This window comes from Ursus arctos, unplaced genomic scaffold (genome assembly GCF_023065955.2).
Source record: "Ursus arctos isolate Adak ecotype North America unplaced genomic scaffold, UrsArc2.0 scaffold_33, whole genome shotgun sequence".
Taxonomy (NCBI): domain Eukaryota; kingdom Metazoa; phylum Chordata; class Mammalia; order Carnivora; family Ursidae; genus Ursus; species Ursus arctos.
The window spans coordinates 24,097,520-24,123,810 of record NW_026623019.1 but is presented as its reverse complement, the minus strand read 5'-3'; the positions used below and the strand labels follow the sequence as shown (position 1 = coordinate 24,123,810).

Here is a 26,291-nt window from a genome sequence, read left to right as displayed (position 1 = left end):
GAAAAATTTTTAAATAATCTTAAAACAGGGAGGGCTTTTCTAATATGACCAAAGACCCAGGAGGTATAAAAGAAAAGATTGATAAATTCAACTATATTAACAAAAGTACATGGGGAAAAAAACACCATAGACACTTGGCAAACTGAGGAAAAAGTGTTTCAACTTGTTAATTTCTTTAACATATAAAGAACTTTAAATCAGTAAGGAAAAATTAAATCAGTAGGCATTGATTTAAATGTGTAGACATTATGGATAGTTCAGGAAAAGAAACACAAATGGCACTTGAGATTGAACACCGTTTGTTTGCCTTATCACAATTTATTGAGGTCAGAAGGGGCGGGAGTCAGTGAATTACGTATGGGAGACTTGTCTGGGTAAGGCCTAGAGATAACAGTGCAACTTCCATTCGGGTTCCAATGGCCTGAGCTCAGTCACATGGCCCGAGCTCAGTCACATGGCCCAAACCTAATTACAGAAGGGCTGGAAAATGTGGTTTGGCTGTGTACCCAGGAAGAAGATGAGACCTGTTTGCCAAAACACAAGCAGTATTCTGCCACAGTCCGCTCTTCTCTTTAACACGTCTGCCCCTCTCATTCTTCCAAATTCCTCTCTAGTGAGTCGGTGGTCCATTTAATACCTCCAATGCTGAGACAAGGGTTTCTGGTTAAGGCATAATCCTTTAACTGGTCTGGATGTGGCTTTTTGGTTCCATTAGTCTATAAGCTAAAATGGTGAAGCAGAGACAACACTCACTCCCTTTTGGAAGAGGGTAGAATAAGGGTGCCATGCCATTACTGATATACAACAATTCTCCATTTCCTCTGTATAAACATTTAAAATTCCTTTACTTTGGGGGTGAGGCAGTTCCTTAAATAGGCCATAATTCTGCTTTCTCTGTGGTTTTCTTTATTCAGGCATCCTTTTTAATAAGAAGAGATGTAACCAAAGTACAGTGTTTAAACATTTTCTCTTATTAGATTGGTTATCCAGACTTTGGGAAATAGTTACTGTTCTACATTGTTGGTGGGAGTGTAAATTACTCCATGAAGAGCAATTTAGTAAATATTCATCAAAGTAAATGCCCATATTCTTTGACCCAGAAATTCTAGGAATTTATCTCATATGAAGACATACTTGATTCTGTATAAACATGTTAATTTCTTGTTGTAGTTTTTTAGTAGCAAAAGATTAAAAAAATTAAATATTCCATTGGTAGGTGACTGGTTTCATAAACAATGGCATAGCCATATGATGGATATAATCCATATGGTAGCCCTTAAAAAAGGGTGAAGAAATTATTTATTGATATATAAAGATATCAATGTATAAAATATCCACAGGACAATACCATTTGGAGAAATAAATCTGTATATGCACATATATTTACATGGATTTCTTTCATTTGTCCACATTATCTTTGTCTGGATACACAAGCAACTGATAATGCAGTTGCCTTCTGAGAGGGAAGCTAGGTGACTGGGTAGTCACAATATATACATTGTAGTGCCTTTTACATTTTGATTCACTTATTTGGGTTATCTATTTGGTAGAAGATGATGAATTCAGATGACAAATTAATTCCTCTTGTAGTAATGTTGATACTAAGAAAACAATAGCTGAGATGACTTGCAAACATTCTCAAGGGCAAGAAGAAGCTACTGAAGTGATAAATGAGAATAGTGGAAGCCCAAATACATTTATTCTTAGGGAAATTGAAAGGACCATTTGTAAAAATATAGGTAGTTCACAACAGGAACAGAAAAGATTTGGGAATCACAGATTTACAATGGTTTAATACAGCAAATAAACTATTTATTTCAGAACACGAAAGATCTTCAAACTACACTTAATATCTTAAGCATTCTTGTTGAGCTGGTGTCAGCTGGTAAGTTTTTGTTTCCTTTGGTCTAATTTCTGTTTGTAAACAGTGATCAGCAATATCATGTGTACTTTATTTGGAATTTTCTGATACTCCTATAGACGCTGTTCTGAGTATCAGAATTTGGAAACTGAAATGTCATACTCTTACTGTTGCTTTGTTTTTGATTTGAGGGGTCTTCCACTATCCCTCAAACCACCCCAAAACCCATTTTCAGAGCCTCGAATGTAGAATTATGGTATCACTTGTATTTACCCTCTTTGCTATTTTCTAACTAAAATGCTAAATGAAATAAAAGAAAATTTGATTTTGAGGCGTTTGATTTCAGAAGTCATCATTTGAAGTATTTCTTGAATGCTAACGAGTTGTGATGTCTAATATGTTATGGGAGGATTTGCTGTTTAAACAATTAAAAACAATTTTTTTTTTTTAGGTGGAGGTCGAAGAGCGAGTTTCTTGGTCACCAAAGGTGGCTCACAGATATTGTTGCAGTTACTTGTGAATGCCAGCAAGGAATCTCCCCCGAATGAGGAGTTGATGGTGCAGATTCATTCTATTCTTGCAAAGATTGGACCTAAAGGTAAGGGTTCCACTTGTGTGTTTATCAGAGAACCGTTTGTGACATTGATTCTGTGTGTCTTGAAACTTGGTAAATGTTGAAAATCTAAAATGGTACTGCTTTTTCTTATTCTTAGTCATGGACTGCTTTTACAGTCAATTAGTGACCTGCAAAAATTAGGGATCCTAAATTCATGAGGAATTCTATTGCATAGATTGGAAAAAGGAAGAAAAATGTCAGAATCACAAGTGTGTCTCAGTGTGTGTGTGCTTGCATGTGTATGTGTGTAAAGGATACATATTACATGGATACTGTTGAAGCTGGAAGGAGGGAGTATGGATGGGAATGCTTTGAGGAGGGGTAAAATGTGTTTGCGCTTCATTAATAGTCATATTTGTATTGTGCAGTCTCAATGCTTAAAAAGCTTATGATCTAGTCAAGACCAAAAGAGAGAGAAAAAATTGTAGGACCGATTATTACAATAGTAAGGCATGGAAATGTTAAAAAATACAAATTGAGAAAACATGGGATTTGAAACAAGGAGAAAGCTGATTTAGGTCAGGTTAATAGAGAAAGGCATCCTTGGAATAGAACCTAAGTTCAGTTTATAGTTGTCTAGCTACACAGGTTAAAATGATTCTCTAAACTCTTAGAATAGTGATTATTTAAGAGTTCTGCCATTGCTTTGTGACATACATATGAGTTTTAAACTTCGAAGTATTTGGTTAAAATGCTTGTTCTAAAAAGTGTGTATGTGTGTATACAGTTTATGACATTTTCATTTCATTCAGAAGTTATACATGAATAAATTGTGTTCATTTTTTTTAAACAGACAAAAAATTTGGAGTGAAAGCTAGAATTAATGGAGCTCTGAATATAACCCTGAATTTGGTCAAACAGAATTTGCAGAATCATCGCTTGGTTTTGCCTTGTCTTCAGCTTTTACGAGTATATTCTGCCAACTGTAAGTACTTTAGAGCACCTTTCAGTTAACTCAGTGTTGTCAAGTTACGCAATTAAATTGTTAAAGTACCTGAACTCCATAAATCTCTAAAAATTGTAGACAAGAAAAGAGAATATGTAATATGACTCTTTGTAACTCCTAACCCCACCACCACAAAAGTGATGTGGGGTGAGAAGGTGAGTCGACGAAATCTTGAGAATTCTTATTTCCTGAAGTTTGTAAAAGCTTGTAGTGAAGGGCGTGAGTAGACAGCCCGTGGAAAGATGGGGAAGAATTGGAGGGTATTGGCAGCTGGAAAAACTGCTGAGCCTGTTTGGATTTTCACAGACGAGGGGAAAGTTGAGAAGGAAGGCATGTGGAAGAATAGTCATCTGGAGCTAATTATCTTAAGCAATCAATAGGGAAGGAGCAGAACAGGAAAAAAAAAAAAAAAGTACAGCAGCCTCTGAGGAAGCTGGAGAGAAGAGAGATCACAGAGAGATAGTTTCCCAGCACACATACACACTCTTTCTAATATTAGGTCCCGAACCTAGGAAGTAGGGATTTTCTTTCTCCTGACTGTGGGATTGGAGTGGTTAACAAGACATGTGAAATTGAAGTTGTGGGGAGTACATGATATTGTAGAGTATCGTTGCAGAATAACGGTAATCCAGGTGGTGGAGATGTGGATGTATATAATACATGTGTGTGTATGTATAAAATTTTATGTATGTATTGATTATCTACATTTATACTTTGACAGTATGGCTTAAGGTGATCTCATAGGAAAATAGCTTTGACCACTTAAATAATTAACACTTGTGTAATTAAAAAGAATAGAAGGAAGTGAATGAATTGGATATCTAACCAAAGAAGTTAGGAAGGGAGCAAATAAACACAAGGAAAGCACAGGAATGTAGAGGGAAAAAGAATACATTAGAAAAAAAAGCCCCAGTTGATTTAAGAAATGAAATGATTGGGTTAAAAATAAAATAATATTGTAATCTGTAATGGGCGAGATGATTGCCATGTTTGTGGTGAACATAGCATAATGAATAAACTTGTCAAATCACTAAGTTGTGCACCTGAAACTAATGTAACATTGCGTGTCAGTTATACTCAAATAAAATTAAAAACTAAATAAAACATATAAACCATTGAATACCCCAATTAAGGAGAAAGGAATACTGCACAGAGATAAAATTAGAAGGGTTAATGGAAAAATAGATACAGAGGAATTTAAAATCGTACAAGACTTTAGCTTACATTTTTGGTGGCATCGTACTGAATTTACCATTAGAAGGCTAGTAAATGGTTTATCTATGATTTTTAAAATATGTTTGTTCAGAGTTGAAAATGTTAGGCACAATTTTCTTTTTTTTTTTTTTTTTAAGATTTTATTTATTTATTTGACAGAGATAGATAGAGACAGCCAGCGAGAGGGGGAACACAAGCAGGGGGAGTGGGGGAGGAAGAAGCAGGCTCATAGCGGAGGAGCCTGATGTGGAGCTCGATCCCATAACGCAGGGACCACGCCCTGAGCCGAAGGCAGACGCTTAACCGCTGTGCCACCCAGGCGCCCCAAGGCACAATTTTCTGGTTAGGTAATTGTTCGCATGTTCTGTGTGAAACTCTACAGTTGTGACTTCTTTTTCCCTACCACAGCTGCTTTAGCCAAGGTCCTCATCTCCTCTCACCTGGACCACAGGCTGCTCCCATGTCTCTCAAATCTGTCTTCCCCACAGTGCTGTGACATCTGACCTGTATTAAAATGCATGTCTGATTGGTTGTTCCTTTAGGGCAGTTCCCTGTAGTTAAAAGAACGAACAACTTCTAGGGCTCTTTATAAATTGTTTACCTTCTTTTCCCACCTCATCTTCCCATTGATAAACTTTTGTCTGCTCTTGTATGTTTTAACATGTAACTTTATTCCCACGGTGGTCACTGATTCTGTTCTGTTTGCCGTGTTATCCCTGGCACCAGAGACATTTCCTTACAGCAGCAACTCCTGCCCTAGCTAGCTTCTCTTCATTGGTAAATACTGAGCCCAGGCATCAGTTTCTTCAGAGATACCTTCAAGTTTCATTACGGACTTGGGGCTCCATACTGGCATAACCTAAATAGCCTGAAACTCTTAGTCTGTTTAGAAAGTAACTTAGTAACTATTTGTTTATTGTTTTTGTCACTGTCCTCTATACTGTGTTCTCTGAGGGCCCAGCAGTGTTTTTTGTCTTTGAATCTCCATGACCTGGTACGTAAATTATTGAAGAAGCAAACAGAGCAACTTAAAACTCTTTTTATGTAGTAACATTTTGTGTTTTATATAACTTCTTTCATTATCTCCCTGCAAGACAGTAAATAAAACCAAACCAAACCAAAACAAAACAAAAAAACAGCAACCCCAAAACACTCTTCCCTTCAAGTGATTGGCTAAGGGGGACTTTATGAGGGGCTTGGGTCTGCTAAAGGATTTGTGTATGTTTTCAGCTCTGTATCACCAAGAATACACATTTCTACTTGTTGAGGTTTTAAAATCATTTTACATCCTTTCCTCTGCTTCCTAGCTGTGAATTCAGTGTCCTTAGGGAAAAATGGAGTTGTGGAGCTGCTGTTTAAAATCATCGGACCATTTAGTAAGAAGAATTCGGGTCTCATGAAGTGAGTAAATGCTTTGAGTGTAAATAGAGGTGTATTTTTTGTTATTCTGGGCCTCATCATCTTATCTGTGCAACCAACAGGTTGAATTATATTATATCTAGGGTCCTTTCTTAGTTCTTAAGTAGTGATTTTATTATGATAAAGATTTTCTTCAATATAAAGTTTAATCTTCAAAAGTGTATCAAAATTAGAAAGCTTTAAATTCATTGACTGCAGTGTTATGGAAATTTAGATGTCCAACATTCCTAGATTATGTAAGAGGAAAACGATCATTGCTAGAGTAGCATTCATTCAGAAACATTTATTGAATGCCTACTATATTCCCTACCCAGGTTTGCAATCTTTTAATGACTGCATCCTTCATTCCCATGCTTATCTCAATGTATTTTGAATTTATACATTTCTTTTTTGTCAAAATAATGTCATTCTTTTTCTTTTTTCTTATTTTAAATTATATATATTACAAGATGTATCTATTCATTTGTAGATCTTTCAGCCTCAGAAAATTAAAGCAATTTCCAGTTACTTGGTTATATTTAGTATTTTTTTCTTAAGCCATATTAGAAGTCATTCTTTAAAAAAAAATTTTTACTGTGGAGTTATTCAAAGATACCTCGAGTTTATATTATATTAGGATGATTATTTTGAATTAGGTTTATTAATCACTTATTTGATTCTGCCACTTTTGTTTCATTTATTTCCCCTCTATACTTTTATTTTTGCTGAGGTATTTTTAAGCAAATCCCAGATGTCATTCTCATATATGAATTTCTGTAAAAAAAAAAAAAATCCAAGATATTTTTAACATTTTTTCCCTGAGTACTTCAGTGTATCACTCTCCTAATTAGCAACTTAAAAAATAACCATAATACTAAAATTATACTCAACCAAATTTTTAATTCCTTAACATAAATTAAAGTCCAGTCTGTGTTTAATTTTCTCCTGTTGTCTCAAAGTACCCTTTTATAATGGGTTTGTTTGACTAAGAATCCAAACAGGTGCACACATTATTCTTCATCACATTTAGGAAATTTCCAAATCTACAAGAAAATAGACTAGAATAATTACAGACCTACACAAAACTAGAAGAGAACTGATGTACCTACCACCCAGTTTCAACAGTAACCAGCATTGTGCCATTTTGATCAGTTTTCCCTTCCCTGTCCGTTCGTTCATCGTTCGTTTTCTTTCTTTCTTCCTTTCTTTCTTTCTTTCTTTCTTTCTTTCTTTCTTTCTTTCTTTCTTTCTTTCTTCCTTCCTTCCTTCCTTCCTTCCTTCCTTCCTTCCTTCCTTCCTTCCTTTCTGGAGTCTTTCAAAGCAAATATTGGCCATTACATTTGTTCTGTGGATTCTTTAGTATGGTCACTCTCAGACACAACTTTTTTCTTTTAATGTTTCTGGAATATCGTTTCTCTGTCCAACAAAATTAATAATCCCTTAATATCATCTAATATTTTCTGATTGTCTAAGAAATGTCTTCTTTACAGTTGGCTTATTCCAATCAGGATCCAGATAAGATCTGTACATTTTATTTGATCACTATGTCTTGTAATCTTTAAAAATCAATAAAAGTTCCTCTATTTTGGGTTCTGTTTTATTTATTTGTTGAAGGACTTGGGTGATGTCTCAGAGATTGTCCCAACATTCTGGATTAAAATGACTGTATCTTTGGGTCCTTTAACATGTAGGTATGTCCCTCGAATTTCTTGTAGACCAATAGAGCTGGAGGCTTGATTAGATTTTTTTCTGGTCAAAAATATTTCATATGTGGTGTGGTAGCCGGTTTTGCACCACTTAAGATCACTGAGTTGAGGTAATCGCTCCACTTCTCACCTAATAATTTAGCAGTATTTCATGTCTTTGTCTGGATCCATTATTTCTTCAGGGGTTGCAAAATAGTGACTTTTCTAATTTTCTCATTCTTTCTACTTTTATTAGTTGTGACTCTTTTGTGAGGAAGAACTTGACCACGTCAACTATTTGGTTAAATTTTACAAAGAAGTTCAGAACATTTCCAGTCTTTTCACTCTTTTTGAGATAAAGATCAGAGTGGGAAAAAAAAAGTCAAATATTTTAGCTTATATCCTTCTTGAAAATGGGAGCTTACTTGCACATATAATTATTCATTAAGTATTTTTTGGTGGGATGTCTTAACTTTTTACTTATGTAAAGTTCATACACAATCCTAGAACATCTGATGTAATGTGACAAAACAAAAAATGATTATATCACAAGTAAAACCAACTTACAGAATTGGTGTAGTGTAGTAAGTGGACTCTAGAGACAGGGAGAACTGGATTTGCATGTTAGCTCTGTCATTTACTGGCTCCAAGATACATAGTAGGTTACCTGACTTACGCCCCAGTTTCATGTCTATAAATGGTAGTATTAGCCCTACATCAGAAGGTCGATGTGAGGATTTAATGAGGTGATTCTTCTAATTAACACAATGCCTATGAATGCAGTGGAATTAGTTTAGGTAAGTAATGTAGTAATGTGGATGGGAATTCTAGTTAGTACTAAAAGTATATTCATTATTTTTAAATTTATATACCATTTCTCCCCTTGACCTGTAAAGTACTTTTTATTTTATCTAGTGGTTATGATCTCATTCTTAAGGTCTATATTAGCGTATTCTAACCGGTTACCAAATATAGTATAATGCTCCTAGGAAAAACAGAACATTTCACAAGTGTCATTATAACATACAATATGGGGATATATCCAAAATGAGGCAGAAATAAGTGGGTCTAAACTTCTGAGAAAGGAATAGAGCTATCTAAATTATCCCTTCACTCCTTCCTGTAATTATATTTAAAAAAGAAAAACAAATTTTTTACTTTGTTTTTACTTTGAAAAGAGTAAAATACTCATTGACCAAACATCTATATCTTGATCTCTTTATTGTTTTTAATAATCTTAGGGGGTCTCCCCTTAACTAAAAAATCTTGACATCTAGAACATTTGTTTTGCTGTTTTTCCTCCCCTGAAACCCCTACATTTGGTGGAGTAAGATTTGGGTTATTGTTTATGTTTGAAGGGTGATGCTGCCCTTGAAGATTTCCTTTCCTTTTCAATTTTAGGTTTTGGATTTAAACACTCTTAATCCAGAGGGAAGCAACCCAGGAAGTAATGGGTTCTTCTTGGATGTCCCCATAAGGATTGACCCCCCAGTTTAAAGGAGATATGACTTCATGAATACCTGGAGCTGAAGCTTTTCTTCCTTCACTGCTCCTAAATGAATAAGCCACAGGATGCTTTTTAAGCCATTGGTGGTTGTATTATTCTGTGTGGGACATAGGAAGATTGGAAAAATATATGAGGAAGTATAAATAGTGAACTGAAAAATTCTAATCAATTAACATAATATAGACTGTGTATATCGATAAATTTGTTATTCTAAAATTCTTTTGTAACTTTTATAAATTTGTACTGGCTTATAAGTGTCAGAGAATTTCAGAAATTTTTTTGTAATGAAGATTTTAGAAATACCTTTTAAATAACAGTTTTGTAAAAATATCAAGGTGACTTTGCACCAAACGTAATAATTTCTTTCTTTCTTTCTTTTCTTTTCTTTTCTTTCTTTCTTTCTTTCTTTCTTTCTTTCTTTCTTTCTTTCTTTCTTTTTTTCTTTCTTTCTTTCTTCTTCCTTCCTTCCTTCCTTCCTTCCTTCCTTCCTTCCTTCCTTTCTTTCTTTCTTTCCTTCTTTCTTTTTTAAGATTTTATTCATTTGACAGAGAGCACAAGCAGGGGGAGTTGCAGGCAGAGGGAGAGGAAGAAACAGGCTCCCCACAAAGCGGGAAGCCTGATGCGGGGCTCCATCCCCGGACCCTGGGATCACGACCTGAGCCGAAGGCAAACACCCAACCGGCTGAGCCACCCAGGCGTGCCCCTTCATAATTCCTTTTAATCTAGTGTAGCTGTGAAACAAGCATGATGAGCTTTGGAGTCAGAAAGGACTGGGTTCACATCCTAGTTTTGGCAGTGTTGAAGAATAAACAGTAACCCAAAACATGTAGTTTAAGGATTAGAAACTGTCAGAAGCACTTTTATTTGGTTCAAATGTATTACAAACTACTGCCAACCAGGGAGAAAGACTGTTTCTAAAAGTACTCTAAGATTTTTATAATTTTGAATACAGACTTAACTGTAGATAGGAAAATCCTATAAGTTCATTGCAAGTGATTGTATCCAAGTGATTGTATTTGTTTCCTAGGGCTATTGTAACCAAGTACCTAGTACAAATTCGGTGGCTTAAAATTACAGAAATTTATTGTCTCGCAATTCTGGAGGCTACAGGTCCAAAATTATCCTGTCAGCAGGGCCAGTGCTCCCTTTGAAACCTTTATGGAAAATCCTTCCTTCCTTCTTTCTAGCTGGTGGTTTGCTGGCAATCTTTGGTGTTTCTTAGCTTGGAGCTGCAGCATTTAAACCTCTGCCTCTATCCTCACATGAGGTTCTCTCCTTGTGTGTCTGTCTTCAGATAGTCTTCTCTTTTCTTACAAGGGCACCAGTCATGATGGATTAAGGGCCACCTACTCCAGTGTGACCTCATTTTAACTAATTACATCTGTAGTGACCCCGTTTCCAAATCAGGTCACATTCTGAGATACTCGGGGTTAGGATTTCAACATCTCTTTTGGAGGAAACTGATATTTCTGATTTCGAAAGTTTCCTTCTCAACAGGAGGCTTATATTATTCATTTTCCATAGCACCTCGTTTTTCTGGGACCCTAGGCAAATTATATTCTGAAATCTTTGTATCCATAAAATGTGCCAGTTCTATGGACCAGGATTGTTTTAAGAATTAAACTAGAAAACACAGGGATGCCTGGGTGGCTCAGTCAGTTAAGTGTCTGCCTTTGGCTCAGGTCATGATCCCAGGGTCCTGGAATCAAGTCTTGCATCAGACTTGCGCTCTCTTTCTCTCTCTGACGAATAAATAAAAATCTTTATAAAAAAATAAACTAGAAAACACATATATAAGGCATCTATAACAATTTCTGGCATTTATCAGATCTTCTTTTCTATTTCTTATTTTGTATTGCTGTTTCACTTGGAAGATCCCTTTAGTTCTGTGTTTAATTTTGACCAATTTCAAAGCCATCCTTATGCTTGTAGTTGTATAGTCTTAGGTACATTTTAGTGCACAATTGTAAGGTTATGGAAAGTTTCTTACTGATGATTTAGTGCTATGAAAAGTCAGTATGTAATTTCATACTTTTCATTTACTTTCTCACCATTACCAAAACTTTACATTGTTTTGAGAAAGTTCCAGGTCTGAATTTGTAATATTTTTTAAAGCATATGCTTTCGTTTTCCTTTTATGAATGTTATCTTAAATAAAGGTTTATATGTTTGCCTTATTTGTGTCAGTAAACCAAAGCATAGCCGTTAATGACTTGCTTTGGAAGGTAGCATTAACGAGCATTTGTTATAAATGAGCACTTACTCTGTACCTAGTTGTAGATAATTGTTGCAAGTTTTACTGTGAACCTGTATCTGTCTAGTCTTCTAGCTGATCGTGCTCTTTGCCTTTACACACTCCGTCATCCTGTGTCTCTTATAAACTCTGTATGCAGCTTTTACTTTGTTGCTTTGTTTTTGGTTTTAATTTCTTGAGTAGTTTTTTCATAGGTGTGTACATTTTATCACATTATCTAGATTGTAAAATTGTGGAAGAGATAAGTTGGCTAATTTTATACCAACCAAGAACCTGCTACTGTGGGTGTCTAGTAGGCATTCAACAAATGCTTAATGATGAGTGACATGCTGAAGTTTGACAAAGTGCAAATTTTATGCAAATTAATTATAGTTGTTGAAATCTTGCTAAGAGGTACCGTAGTATGTAGCCTTATATTTTTAAAGTTACTGAAATTAAGTGCCATTTCTTCAGTAACTTACTTTAAAAAAATATTTGAATTACAGGTTTTCCACAGTGATATTTTGTGCATTTTTAAAGCTAATTAATGGCAGTTGATTTCACTGTGCATATTTGTGTATTTATGTTCAAAGAAAGTAAAAGTACTCTTAAGTTTTTGGGCAATTCCTTTGTCCTTTCATGGGCAGTGAGAGTTTTTGAGATATTAATTAGGTTCATTATTCTCTTTGGTGCCTTATGGCTGAAAAATATTAAGGGCTCCTACTTCTCCCCAAACCTCCTAGTTCCAAAATATTTTACATTTGTTATCATCTTAAATATTGGGATTACTGCTTGATAAAGCTAAACTACTTTAAAGTCAGATAGCTATGAGTATCTGTAGAATTTTATAGTTACGAATTTTGTGTTAAAACTTGTGTTTTAATTTTTTCTGAATCAGGGCCTCTCATTCTTAATACTGTTATTTTGTGAACTCTGTCAGGGTCAGATACAAGTACAATAATTAATTCTATATATCTATAATCTCCTATATAAAGACTTAAACAGTGTCTTCTTTTTCTTCCTTAAAAATTTTTTTTTGGTTCTTGCCTGTTAATATTTCAGTCTTCCCCATAACTGATTGTAACCTGAAGGGAGAGATGCATACAGAGAAACACCATATGTAATTGACTATAACAGAAATGACTTTTGGAATAGATAATAATTACTTATTCGAAAAGATTGTATGAATTTACTATTGTAGATTAATTTTACTAGTTTTGTTGTTGTTTGTGTTTTCTCATGTTGACAGGGTTGCTTTAGACACTCTTGCTGCATTGCTAAAATCAAGTAAGTTTTTAAATACTGGAAATACTAGATACTATTTTCCAAGTATTCTATCTACTGTGTTAAACTGGAAATGTAGATTTAGTCTGTAGTTATAAAGCTAGTTTGTTATAATTTAATGTCAAAGTTGATTCTGTCTTTTCATATGGCTGACTAATATACATCATAGCTAATGTCTTTTATGTTTATTGAGCTATAATGTAGTACATTTATGTAATTTATTCCAGTACATTATCTTCCTTTTTCTAAGTTCATTATATAAATGTAAAGTGCTGTTAATAGAGGCAAGTAACATGTAAATATTATATAAGTATCATCTTTTTAAAAGTGAAGCTAACACGATATTGAGGTTATTTACTATGAAGCATATTGTGAACAACTGTATACTGAACACATGATTTTCATTTAGAAACCTCTTACTAGAAATTTAATTTCTATCAAATTCAAGTTTAAAGCATTAAAAAATGACTATTAATGTAAATTTACAGTTTACTAAATTCATTTAGAAACTAAAGCAACTGTTTCCTTTATCTTCAAAATTGAAGCATTGGAGTAAATGTGTCTTATGATTCCTTCGGAGACTAATTTATCTACATTATATGTTCTCTCTCTCCAAGGTACTCTGTATCTGTGGTTTAAGTATTAATTTTGTTAGCACTTCCATTCTCATTGGTTGTTTAAATTAACATCTTAACCACAGTAACATTTGGTCCTAAGGATATGATGGCTTTCAATGTTATTTTCCCCAAAACTGTCTATCAAGGGTGAGACTAACTTGCCCTTAAATTTGAATGACCAGAATTATTCATTTGAACAGTAGCAAATGATTGATTGAAAATCTGGTATTTGGTAAAGTAATGATTTATTACATTTATAAATTTAGAAAGTCATCTTAGGTATTAGTATTATATACCAGAGTATATAAAATTCAATTAACAGTTTTATCTTTGAAAAGCAATGTGTGTGGTACTCAATTAGATGAGCCATGTAGCTTTATTTTCATACATGATGTGATAAACTTTAGACCAAGATCAGAATACTTGGATTAACTTTAAAAGATGTTTGTAGCCTGGCTTTGTTCTGCTCTGACTTTGTAGTTCAAATTGTTATTTAAAGATGAATTTTTAAATAATATAGGCATATTTTTGATTTAGAGTAGATTAAAATAGCTATTAAAACAGAAGCTTATTAATTTTCAAAATCACTGATGATAAGATCACTGATTCTAAGTCAGTAGAAACTAAAACCCTCATAAGTTTCAACTATTTATAGAAATTGGTTAATCTAAGAGTACTGAAATCTGGTATCTTGCGTTTTAAATAGTAATCTTCCTTTTACTCCCTCCTCCTTCAAAGGAGGATGGTGGACAAACATACCTGTTTTACTCCTTCGGGTAAAAAAAAGTAAGTGGCCAGTAGGATGAGTCTAGTTTATATCTGGTATGTTTTCATAGGGCACACGGCACTAGATAGAATAAAAATTTAATAATGCAAGATAATGTTTAGTAGCACACTGCATATTTTTAGATGCACTGTGGTATTTTGGAACATTCTCATTCATTTTTTTTTTTAAATGCTTTCTGGGAGGGGGCAGTTATTTACTTTAAAGGGTACATGAGACTACTGTAATAACCCTGAGTGAATATAAAGCAAAGAACGTGTATACACACACAGTGCAGAAGGACAGGCAGCCTAGGTGCCATCGCTAGAGCATAGATGAGATGCTGTAGTCTAAAGGGGAACCGGAGTTGTCTTTTAAACGGAGAGGGAAGAAGAGACATAGGCTAATATAGTAAGTTAGGTGTCCTGAACACATGAATAAAAACCTCTTTACTAAACGTTTTAGTTGTGCTCAGTTGCAGATTGCAGATAGCTCTGTTTACTTTTCATTCAGCACCTGTGTTTGAGTTATGGGCAAGTTTCTTATCTGATCTTTAATAAGAATTTAAATATTTCACATAGATACCCTTTAGGCTCATAATGTCTTTTACGAAAATCATATTCAAAGCTAGTAAACTAAAGGCTGTATACTCCAGGTGGTGTAAACAGAGTGTATATTTCTTTAAAATACATGAAACTACTGTTAGTCAAAAACTGTTGACCTGATTGTGTAAATAGCCACAGCCTTGGCCAGTGAGCTCTCGAAGACAGAGAAGAGGTTTTAAAGCTTTTATGTAAGAAACCAGGTGAATTTCTTCCAGCTCCTTGAAGTCAGAACAGGGGTTCTGAGAGAGCATTAATAGTTTGTTGATCTCAGTATCTTTATGTTTTAGGTACGTAGTAGCAATTTGGAAGCTGTAGTAATTCTTCAGGTAACAACTAAAAGCAGCAGAGCCTTACCTTACTGTTACATTATCTTAGTGCCTATGCCCTAAGGCATGGTAAACTTAGGTTAGGGAGAAATTGGAATTTCTTTGTAACTAAACAAGCTTGGATGGGTTGGTTGGTATTCCATGTTAGTTTGTGTTCCTATCATTGGCCCACCAATGTGGTACTGAGTGGCTCATAATGTTGCTAATAGGATTCCCCTACTGCCATTTTAGCGAAATGTACCCTTTGGTTAATAATCTAAAATATTAACACTTTAATAAAATAGATCAAATTTGTGGATCTCTGTTAATTCTACCCCAGTAAAATCAACCATTTACAAAAAAACCTCTTTAATGTAGTTTTTATTACATTAGACAATTAATGACCAGAAAGCTGTAAAGTGCTCCTTACATTTCATTTACTAAAACTTTTATAAGTATTTTTAACTTACTGTTGTATGGCATGGATATTTGTATAATTGTGGGGGTAATTAAAGCAGTTGATTTTGGTGGAAACACAGTTATAGAAGCTACAATCCAATAGAGTTAATTTCAGTGGAAACAAGGTTTACAGTAGAAGTTACAATAATGACAATGTAGTTGTCATCTGGGACTTTTGTTAGAGAAAAAAATATTTATGTGGCTGCTATATATTTTTTTTGAAAAAAATGGTAAGAACTCATTACAATATTTTGGTGATGTTTTTAATTTATTCTACCATTTTCTCTTATCATTTAAAAAAATGTTCTTTCTCAATTTTCTTTTGTTAAAGAAACAAACGCCAGAAGAGCTGTAGACAGAGGATATGTCCAAGTCCTTTTAACAATTTATGTAGATTGGCACCGCCATGATAACCGGCATAGAAACATGCTCATTCGGAAAGGAATTTTACAGAGTTTAAAAAGTGTTACAAACATCAAGTTGGGAAGAAAAGCATTTATAGATGCCAATGGGATGAAAATTCTGTATAACACTTCACAAGTGAGTTTTTAATTTTCTTCCTATTACTGTGGTTATTGTTAACGATATTATTTGGTTCTTAAGAACACATTATTTCTTATAAATACTCAAAAAAGTATGATAAATATGTTTAAGAAAAAAACCCTGAAAACCAAAAGCCATAATAAATCTTTCTCACATGACCTCCTCAGACTGAGTTGGAGAGAGTGCCCGGTGCATTTCTCTGCAATATGAGATTTTAGGTAGAAGGAGGCTGTAGAAACCCATCCACTGAGCAGGACGGGAATCTCTATAGCCATGTTTTCTAAGATGTGCAGTTGGCTATACTCAGTTTTGCACGTACCCCTCATAGGATATTTATGGATCCTTTACAGCCGGTATGGCAGTTCTGTTGTTTGTGAGTGTTGTCAGTGTCTTCCTTCTGGATAGAGCGTTTGTACCCAGAGAAGGTGGAAAAGTGAAACCTGGAGCTAGGAATCCTAGTTCTGCCAGCCATCTTAACTGTAAACCTTCTTGACAATGTCTTTAGCAAGACTGTCAGCTCAGGGCAATGGGGATGTTACAGTGCAACCATTTTGTTTTTAGAAGGTTATAATTATTAGAAAGAAATCTGTCTTTTTAAAATTGCAGCCAGTCATCTTGGTTGTGCCCTCCTGGTCTTACACACAACAGTCTCTCCATGGCAGTAGTTAAGGTACCTGAACACACAATTTATGTTTACCCTAAGCCTTTTCTTTTCTAGATCAATCATACACTTGTTTTTACTATTCCTAATGTAGACAGTGATAGATAATTGATATATCAGGAAGAGTTGGGTGACCTTGTTTATGCCACTTAATATTTCTGAGCCTTCATTTTTTATCTTTTCTGACAGATCAGATGTGAAAATTTGTATTGAAAATTTTATGGGATACGAAAGTGCTATCTAAATGCCAGTTGTCAATAATAATGATAATAATAATAATGTTGTATGTTACAGATTCAAATCCCCTGTCCATTAGCCCTTGTCAACATTGGATACCAGGAATTAAGCTCTTGGAACTTAAAATCATGGTATTCAGGCTATTTTTTGTAAGTTGAAGAGTCAACTTACTAGAGGTGCTACTGTATGATAAATGATACAGGACACATTCCTTTTTATTTCTTATTCTTTTCTTACTTTTTTTTTTTTTTTTTTACTTAATGTTTTTTTCTTCTTCCCTTAAATTAAAAAGAATTTTTACTTTATGCCTTGGAGTTGCTAAATGCCTTGTAGGTCACTCATAGATATTACTTAGCACAGTAGTCCCCCCTTTTCTGTGGCGGATATGGTCCAAGATCCCTTGGATCTTAGACGCCTGAAACCTTGGATAGTACTTCACCTTATATATACAATTTGTATTTTCTTATACATACATACCTGTGATAAAGTTTGATTTATTAATTAGACCCAGTAAGAGATTAACAACTAATAATAAAACAGAACAACTGTAACAATATACTGTAATAAAAGTTAAGTGAATGGGTCCCTCCCTCTCAAAATATCTTATTGTACTGTACTCATCCTTATGATGATGTGAGATGATAAAATGCCTCTATGGTGAGATGAAGTGAGGTGAAATGATGTAGGTATGTTGTGTTGTAGCATTCGGCCTAGTATTGACCTTCTGTCAGTTGACCTTAGGTCAGAAGGAAGATGATCTGCGCTGGACCACGGTTGACCTTGGGTAACTGAAATGGATAAAGTGGAACTAATATACTTTGGTGACTTTTGGTGCCAAAGATGCTACTGATTTCTGCTTAGTTAAAATATTTTAGGAAAAGTATTATTAAGTTTGCCACATGAAGTTCTTACGTATCAGGAGATACTTCTGAATAGCCAAAGCTATTTTATAATGCTTTTACATTAAAATATTGGCTTTTGTGGTATTCGTCTCTTGAAAATTATTGATGTATTACTTTATGAAGTAATGTAAAATTGATTCAATTATTTACCAAAGGCATATTATCTTTTTTCTTTCTTTTCTTTTTCTATTTTTCTTAAAAAACAGGAATGTTTGGCAGTCAGGACCCTTGATCCCCTTGTCAACACCTCCAGTCTGATAATGAGGAAGTGTTTTCCTAAAAATCGCCTGCCACTCCCAACGATTAAAAGTTCTTTCCATTTCCAGTTGCCAGTTATTCCTGTTACCGGGCCTGTGGCCCAGCTCTACAGTTTACCCCCTGAAGGTAAGACCGTGTGTTTATCACTGGCTTTCAGTGGTTCTTGGAATTGTGTGACTATTGACTTTTTTTTCCTTGTTCCTAGTTCCTCAGCAAAAGAAGATCTTAATGAACACAATAAATTTCACATTATATTTTAGTTGAATATTTCTTCAAATATAAGAAACTGAGGTCTGATAATTAAGGGCAGTGGTATGGAATGTGTTACATATATATAAATTTGAATTTGGAAAAATTTAAGCATTACATAGGAACATTATTTCATAATTTATATAAATTTTCAAAGAATAAGAATGTAAACATGAAATATTTAAGTAATTATATTTGGGTTTACATTTAAGTTAAGGATATCTAATCACCAAAAATGTTATGGTTTATGCTTAACAAAACTTGCATGTGACTTACCTGAATGAAAATAATGAAATTAACAGAAGTTGGCTGTTTGCCATTTCAATACAATACTGGGAACATAGTAAAAGAAGTAAGAGTTGAAATCTTAATATGGGGAAAAAGTAGAATTTTTTGGGGTAAGATCTAGTAAAATGGAAAAGAGAATATAGTCTGGACTATTAGAATTTCTAAAGTATTTTCTCATCAGTTGATAATTTTTTTGCAAGAAAAATGGAAAGTTTTTTATTTAAAAGCAATTACTTGAAATAAGTGATGTAAGAGAATGTTCAGGTAATTATAATTAGTTTTATTTTCCTTGATACAGATTTATCAGTGTGGTATATATTGCAGAGTACACAGTTATGATATTATTTTAAAATATTTTGTTATTAAAGTACACCTTTAGTCTATGCAAAATACCAAAATGGATTATTCAGAAACTTCCTTTAAAGGGCTTAAAAAGTCTGCAGCTCAGTCTGGGACTTGAGTAAGATAGTGAAGTGAAAACAGTGATCCAGCAGACTTTAAAAACAGGGGAAAATCTGTACCAAAAGTGAAAACAAGGTAAAAGAAACATAGACCATGCACCAAACGTGGTGGAGGTGTGAACATATTAGAGAAGAGCATCAGTTCTCTGCTCACCCTGTCTGAGTGCAGTGTGTCTGTCTCCACGTTGAGGTGCCTGCAGCACCTAAACTGGAAGGACAGTCGAGCCGTTGGAGTCCCTTTCTCTCCCGTATCTCAGTGTAGGATTATGGGGGTTTCGGTGGTGGTTGTAACTGGTAGAAAGCTGGGGACACTTCTGTACGATATAGCAGGTGGTAGTACTGGGAGGGAGATAGGATATAGGATTTACCCCATAGTGTTCTTTATTTAGTGTCCAGAATAATCACACAGGTAGAGAAAGCCGGCTTCTAGTGCAGTGAATTCAGCAAACACGGGGAAAAGCCGACAGAGATATTTTTTTGAGGGCTCCTTTCCTGTCTCATCTAAGACTAATGGATCACTAAATTAGAAAGGGAGATTTACACTGACGCACAGGTCTGCATGATTAAGATGTGAGAGGAGGGTTTTGACAGCAACTGCGCAGACACAAGGAAAATACCCTTTCTGTTCACCATTATCTTTTCATATATCATACTTAATTACGTTGATCATAATCTTCATTATATTTTACCTTCTTCAGCTAGAATATAAGTTCCATGAGGATAGAGCTGGTGTTTTTTTTTCCTTCATTTTATCCTCAGCATCTGTTAGACACAGTGTACACTTAACATTTGTTGATGAAGGAATCCAGCTGACCTCAAGGGTTAGGCTCTAGAACATAAAATGCCAAAAGATAGGGAAGCAGCATCTAGAAAGGTTTGGAGGAAAGAGTCCTGATTCAAGATTTCTGAGCACTTATTAGTTGCCATCCATATGTGAAGATGACATATTCTTAGGTATATAAGGGTGTGGAAATAGATTACCCAGGTACCCTTTCTGAAGTAATTACATGAAATATTACTCTAGTCTGGCCCATGATGAATTAAGATGACAAGAATAGAGACAACATGGTAGCAGAATCATTGTATTCAACAGTACAAATTGTTAATTATGTAACACTAAATAATAGTAGTACTGTTTTGAAATACATCAGCCAACTCTTGGCCAAGCATACCTAATACACAGTTGTAACAAACTGGGTTTTTTATACAAATAAACTAAAATTTTTATTATTTATATTATACATAATTTATATTATATATATTGATAGAGTTCCTGTTCTTAGGAATATTACACTATTTTTGCATTTCTAAAATAATTATAAGAATAGTGGTTCATATATGCATTTTAAAATGTAAAGGTACATTTGAAACAGAGATCCTTAGCCTGGGATCTGTTGAGCCATAGGAATCCATGGATGGACTTCAGAGACTGTGAACACTTTGAAATTCTATATAAAATTATGTATTTTTTTTCTTGGGAAAAATTCTTGAAGAGGCTCATTTATTACTGCTATAGAAAAGCAAGGAAATTTCAGAGACACACAGAAATCCTGAGGGCACTAAATACAAAGCAAGAACCAGCAAATCAGCTTTAGTAATAAGATATCTAAATGGATAAAATACTCAGACTAAAAGGAGAATTGACTAGGAGGCAAGATGGCAGAAGAATAGGGGACCTCGTTTCATCTGTTCCCTTGAATTTAGCTAGATAACTATCAAATCATTCTGCACACCTATGAATTCAACCTGAGATGTAAGAAAAGAATTTCTGGAATTCTGCAATTAGAAAAGCAACCACTTTTTGCAAGGTAGGAGGTACGGAGAAGTGAACCTGAGGGGCTATTTTGGAAGATAAATGGCGAGGGGTGGGGAGCCTCCGAAAGCCGGCTACGAGAAAGTGATAAAGCACCAGAGTGCAAAATCGAAATTTTTAAAAGTTTGCTCCAGTGAGAGACATCCCTGCCGGAAAGGTGCTCAGGTGGCAAAGTGAGGCAGAATCCTAGGTGGGACAGTGTGGACTCAGGATCCCGGGGGTCACAGAAAGAGCAGGGGTGCCTGAGCTGGCAGAGTTCCCAAGCATTGGAGCGGAGAAACAGGCTACGGTCGGCAAGGGATCCCTGTCTAGGACTCTCCCGTGTTCTCTCCCTCAAGGAGTGCAAGAAGACCCTAGCAGCTTTTGCCTCTTAGGATCCCTCTAGCCCTAGATACCACTGCCACCTGAAGACGGACATAGTATTGGCCACAGAGCACCCCTCACAGTGAGTGTTGACAGTGACCTCTGTGGACGGAGCTGCATGGAGACTGTGCTGCTGTGCTTTCCGAGGAAGCAAAGATAATTCATTCTCCCCCAGCCTGTGAATTCACAGCTGTTTTCAGGTGAAAACCCAAGCCAGTCAGTCCTAAAAGCCTGGGAGAAGCAACTGCATCCTCAAATGGGATAGTGAAGTATCCTCCAGACTGGAAGGGCACTTTGAGACCAAAAAACTACGCAAGCCCCTCCATATCATTTTATAGAGGTTTTTTCAGGGTAATGTATTGACAAGGGCAGGCAATCCAGGTGCTGCTACACAGCTGTTCTCGTGCAGTCCAGACCTTAATCCACAGCTTTTATAGAGCAAGGGGCATTTGTTGTGAGGTCAAAGGGCACTTATCTAAAGTGGTGCCATATGTGCGCCAGAGGATGTCTACTCGGTATCCAAAGTTGCCGTCTGTGCATCACTTTAGGGAAGATCAGAACAAGCCTTGCTGCTTTGGGGTCAGGGCATAATTGGGCCCTGAGGGAGATCATTGCTTGGATGTGAACAAGATGGAGGGCCAAAGACGGAGTCAATGTTATTAGCACTCCTACGCAGTCCAATATCTCTGGCGAACATAGATGCAGCAATCCATAGCAAAGTAACAGCACATTGATTTTAACAACAAATTAAAAGGATGATAGACCATTATCAAGTGGAATACATCTCTGGGATGCAAGGATGGTTCGATATCTACAAATCAAAACGTTATAAACCACATTAACACTGAAGGATGAAGATCATATGATCATCTTGATAGATGCAGAAAAAACATTTGACAAAATTAAGAATCCTTTTATGATAAAAATTCTTCACAAATTAGGTATAGAGGGAATGTTCCTCATCAAGACAATGTATGATGAACCCATAGCTAATATTGTGCACAGTGATAAAAAGTTAAAAGCTTTTCCTATAAGATCAGGAAGAAGGTAAAGATGTCCCCTCTCACCTTTCTATTCAACACAATACTGGATATCCTAGCTATACTAATTAGGCTAGGAAAAGAAATAAAAGGCATCCAGATCAGAAAGGAAGAAGTAAAATTATCTGTTTGCAGAGGACATGATCTTATATATACAAAACCTTAAAGTCTCCACCAAAAAACTTTTAGAACTAATAAACAAATGTGGTAAAGTTGCAGGATATAAAATCAAAGATGTAAAAATCAGTTGTGTTTCTATACAATTACAATAAACTATCTGAGAGAGAAATTAAGATAGTAATCCTATGTACAGTAGCATTGAAAACAAAATAGGAATGAATTTACGAAGGAGCTGGAAGACCTGTACACTGAAAACTATAAGACATTGATGAAATAGATTGAAGAAGACACAAATAAATGGAAAGATATCCTGTGTTCTTGGATTGGGAGAATTAATATTGTGAAAAGGCCCATATTACCCAAAGTGGTCTGTCGACAGATTTAAAGCAATCTCTTTGAAAATTGCAATGGTATTTTTCACAGAAATAGAAAAAACTATCCTGAAATTTTATGCAACTACAAAAGACCCCTGGTAGCCAGAGCAATCCTGGGAAAGAAGAACAAAGCTAGACATCACGGTTCAGCATTTCTAACTATTACAAACCCATAGTAACCAAAACAGTATGGTACTCAAAGCAGGCATGTAGACCTATAGTGGAATGGAATAGAGAGCCCAGACAAACCCATGCATATGTGGTCAACTAATTTTTGATTAAGGGCACTAAGAATACACAGTGCGGAAAGGACATTGTTTTCAATAAATTGTATTAGAAAGCTAGATATCCACATGCAAAAGAATGAAATTGGATCCCTGTCTTATACCACTCACAAAGAATTATCTTGAAATGGATCAAAAACTTAGTTATACGACCTGAAACTGTAAAACTCCTAGAAGAAAACTTGGGGAAAATGATCTTTGAAATTGGTCTTGGCAATGATTTCTTGGATAGAGTCTATAAAAAGCACAAGCAACAGAAGCTGAAATAAACAAGTGGGACTATGACAAACTAAAGAGATTCTGCACAGCCCAGGAAACAATAAATTAAAATGGCTATTTCAATTTATTGCCCTACAGAATGGGAGAAGATATTTGCAAAACGTGTATCTGGGAATGGGCTACTGTTTAAAGTATATTAAAAAAACTCACAGAGCTGAAGAGCATAAAAGCAAGTAATTCAATTACAAATTGGGCAAAGGACCTGAATAGATATGTTCCCAAAGTAGACATACAAATGGCCAATAGTATATGAGAAAGTGCTCAACATCAGTAATCATCGGGGAAATGGAAATCAAAACCACAGTAAGGTAACACCTCACACCTGCTAGAATGGCTGTTATCAAAAAGACAAGACATAGGAACTGTTTGCAAGGTTGTGAAGAAAACAGAACCCTTTTACACGGTGGGGATGTAAAATGGTACAAGTAATCTGGAAAACAGTTGGGAGGTTCCTCAAAAAATTAAAAATAGAACTACCGTATGATCTAGCAATCCTACTTCTGAGTATATATCCAAAGGAATTGAAATCATTATCTTAAAGAGAGATCTGTACACCCATGTTCCCTGTAGCATTATGTACAGTAGCCAAGATTTGGAAATAACCATAATGTCCTCTGATGGATAAATGGATAAAGGACAGTGATATATGTGACTGTTATTCAGACAATATAAAGGAAGAAAATTCTGCCATTTGCAGCAAAATGGATGAACCTGGAGAGCATTGTGCTCAGTGGAATATGCCAGACAGAAAGGCAAATACTGTATAGTATCACTTACATGTAGACTCTTTAAAGACAAACAAACAAAATGATTTTGTAGAAACAGAGAATACATGTTGGATGCCCCCAGGGGTGAGGGGAGTGGTAAGTAGGGTGACGGGAACAAAGGGTACTGATTTTCAATTTAAGAAGATTAAGTTCTGAGGTGCTAATGTGCAGCATGTAACTATAGTTAATAATGCGGTATTGCACATTTGGACATTTGCGAGAGGAGCTCTTAAGCATTCATCATGAGCATGTGCATGCGCAGACACACACACAAAGTTAACAGCGTTAATTATGTGAGGTGATGGATGTGTTAATTTTCTTCATCTTGGTAATCATTTTACGAGGTATATTTGTATCAAATCATTACATTTGTACACTTTGATATATACAGTTAATATTTGTCATTTCTTCAATAGTTAGTTTAGAAAAATATCCTTTTAAAATATTCGCTACTTTGTTTTAAAGCACTGTTACTTACCTGAGTACTCTTCCACTCTTCTTGCCTTGTTTCCCCCATAGCCGTGGTCCTCATGTACCTTTATCCATTCTGTTCCCTGAGTTTTTCTCTAATGCGTATTTATTCTTCATCCCCATTCCTGCTGTATTGGTTCAGACAGTTACTGTCTCCTGTTAATTGGTCCCCTTCCACATATGTGCTCCCTCTCTCACACCTGCCAGAGTGATCTTTTGAGCAGGGTTAAGTTGAATTAAGCCATTCTCCTCTTGAAAATTCTCAGTGCTTGTCTTCCATAGGTTGAAAATCTAAACTACTTGGCCCCTTCATTTTCTCATTCTTATTTGCCTTTCTTACTACTTTCCCAAGTATACAAGTTTAGTTAATACTTGCTGTTTTCCAAGGATATCATCTCAGCTCTTTGTTTTTTTCTTCTTAAAAGCTACACTCAACGACCCTTATGTTGGCCTTAAAAGCTGCTGTATTTTCTTCAGCATACTGCTTAATTACCACCTGTTTTGCGGAGTGATCACTCACAGCCCCTTGACCCCAAGGGGGTTTGCAGTTAGTTATTCCATCCTTTGTCTTCCCAAACAAACGTTGCCTTCATTAACGTATGCTTTTGTATTGTAGTTACCTGTAGTCTTTTCTGCTTTTTAACCTCATGAGCTCCTGGAGGACAGGGACTATATTTACATTTATTAAAAAAAATTCCCAGCACACAACACTACACACATGGCACATGGTAGCCATTGAAACACATGAGAAATCAGTTGTTAAAGGAATGAAATCAGTTCTTGAAATTTATCATGTACAGGAAATAAGAGGTTTCATTCAGGCTGTTATAATAGAAGACATTCATCTTTAAAAACTGAGAACATCAGTAAAAACACCCATACATTTCTACAGTGCTTTTTCAAATTTTAATATCTCAGAGGTTTTTCAACTCTAGGACAGCCTGAGAGACATTTTTAATAAGGAATTTCATTTACTCTTCCTTCGGTGATTGAAGTACCAACGTTGTATGTATACAGCATCCTGCCTTTGGGTGTGCATGTTGTAGAATGCTTACCTCTGACCTACTTATAGCATGTTTTGTGTTACAGTGGATGACGTAGTAGATGAAAGTGATGACAACGATGATATTGACTTAGAAGCTGAAAATGAAACGGAAAATGAAGATGAGGTAGATCAGAATTTTAAGGTTAGTATAAATCTCTATCTTCTGTCGACTTTATAAATTGTATATGCAGTTGTAAAGATTGGGGAACTGGGTGTAGCTTAATGATAGATTAATTGGTTTTGTCCACATCTTTTTATTGTAATGACTGTGGACACTAAGGAAAGGGAAAATAATGTTGCTTTTAATGCATTGGTCTGTAAAGGGCTTTAAAATAACTTATTTTCACTCTTTTTGACCAGGACAACCTCAGGTAACCCATCTGACTTAGGTTTCAAAGTCCAAGGAAATCCGAGTTTGACGGAAAGTGGTTTGAGAGTCTAAGTGGCAATCTGTTCTTCTTTAGCAATCTTTTGGGGATATAAAAATAGTAGGAAAATAATCTGTAACTGCTGGCTTTTTGGTAAGAATAAGTGTTTACATAATGATTCTTAGATTTCAGTTAATTGGAGAAGAAATGGACAAAAGTGTTTATTGAATTGAGACAAGATAAAAAAAATTACTGTCATGTTATAGTAAAGAGG

The 26,291-nt window shown here is 35.3% G+C and overlaps 1 protein-coding gene across 4 annotated transcripts in view; it reads left to right on the top strand.

Annotated features, from left to right (window-relative positions):
- AGTPBP1 (ATP/GTP binding carboxypeptidase 1) overlaps positions 1-26,291 on the top strand; it is a 157,639-nt gene that overhangs the window by 50,978 nt on the left and 80,370 nt on the right. For all 4 annotated transcript variants that reach the window (XM_026518752.4, XM_044391131.3, XM_057305577.1 and 1 more), the window contains exons 5-12: positions 1,822-1,885; positions 2,313-2,459; positions 3,271-3,402; positions 5,946-6,039; positions 12,711-12,748; positions 15,826-16,034; positions 18,044-18,221; positions 25,694-25,791. In XM_026518752.4, coding sequence (XP_026374537.2) covers positions 1,822-1,885; positions 2,313-2,459; positions 3,271-3,402; positions 5,946-6,039; positions 12,711-12,748; positions 15,826-16,034; positions 18,044-18,221; positions 25,694-25,791 — 960 coding nt within the window. The remainder of the gene's footprint in view (positions 1-1,821; positions 1,886-2,312; positions 2,460-3,270; positions 3,403-5,945; positions 6,040-12,710; positions 12,749-15,825; positions 16,035-18,043; positions 18,222-25,693; positions 25,792-26,291) is intronic.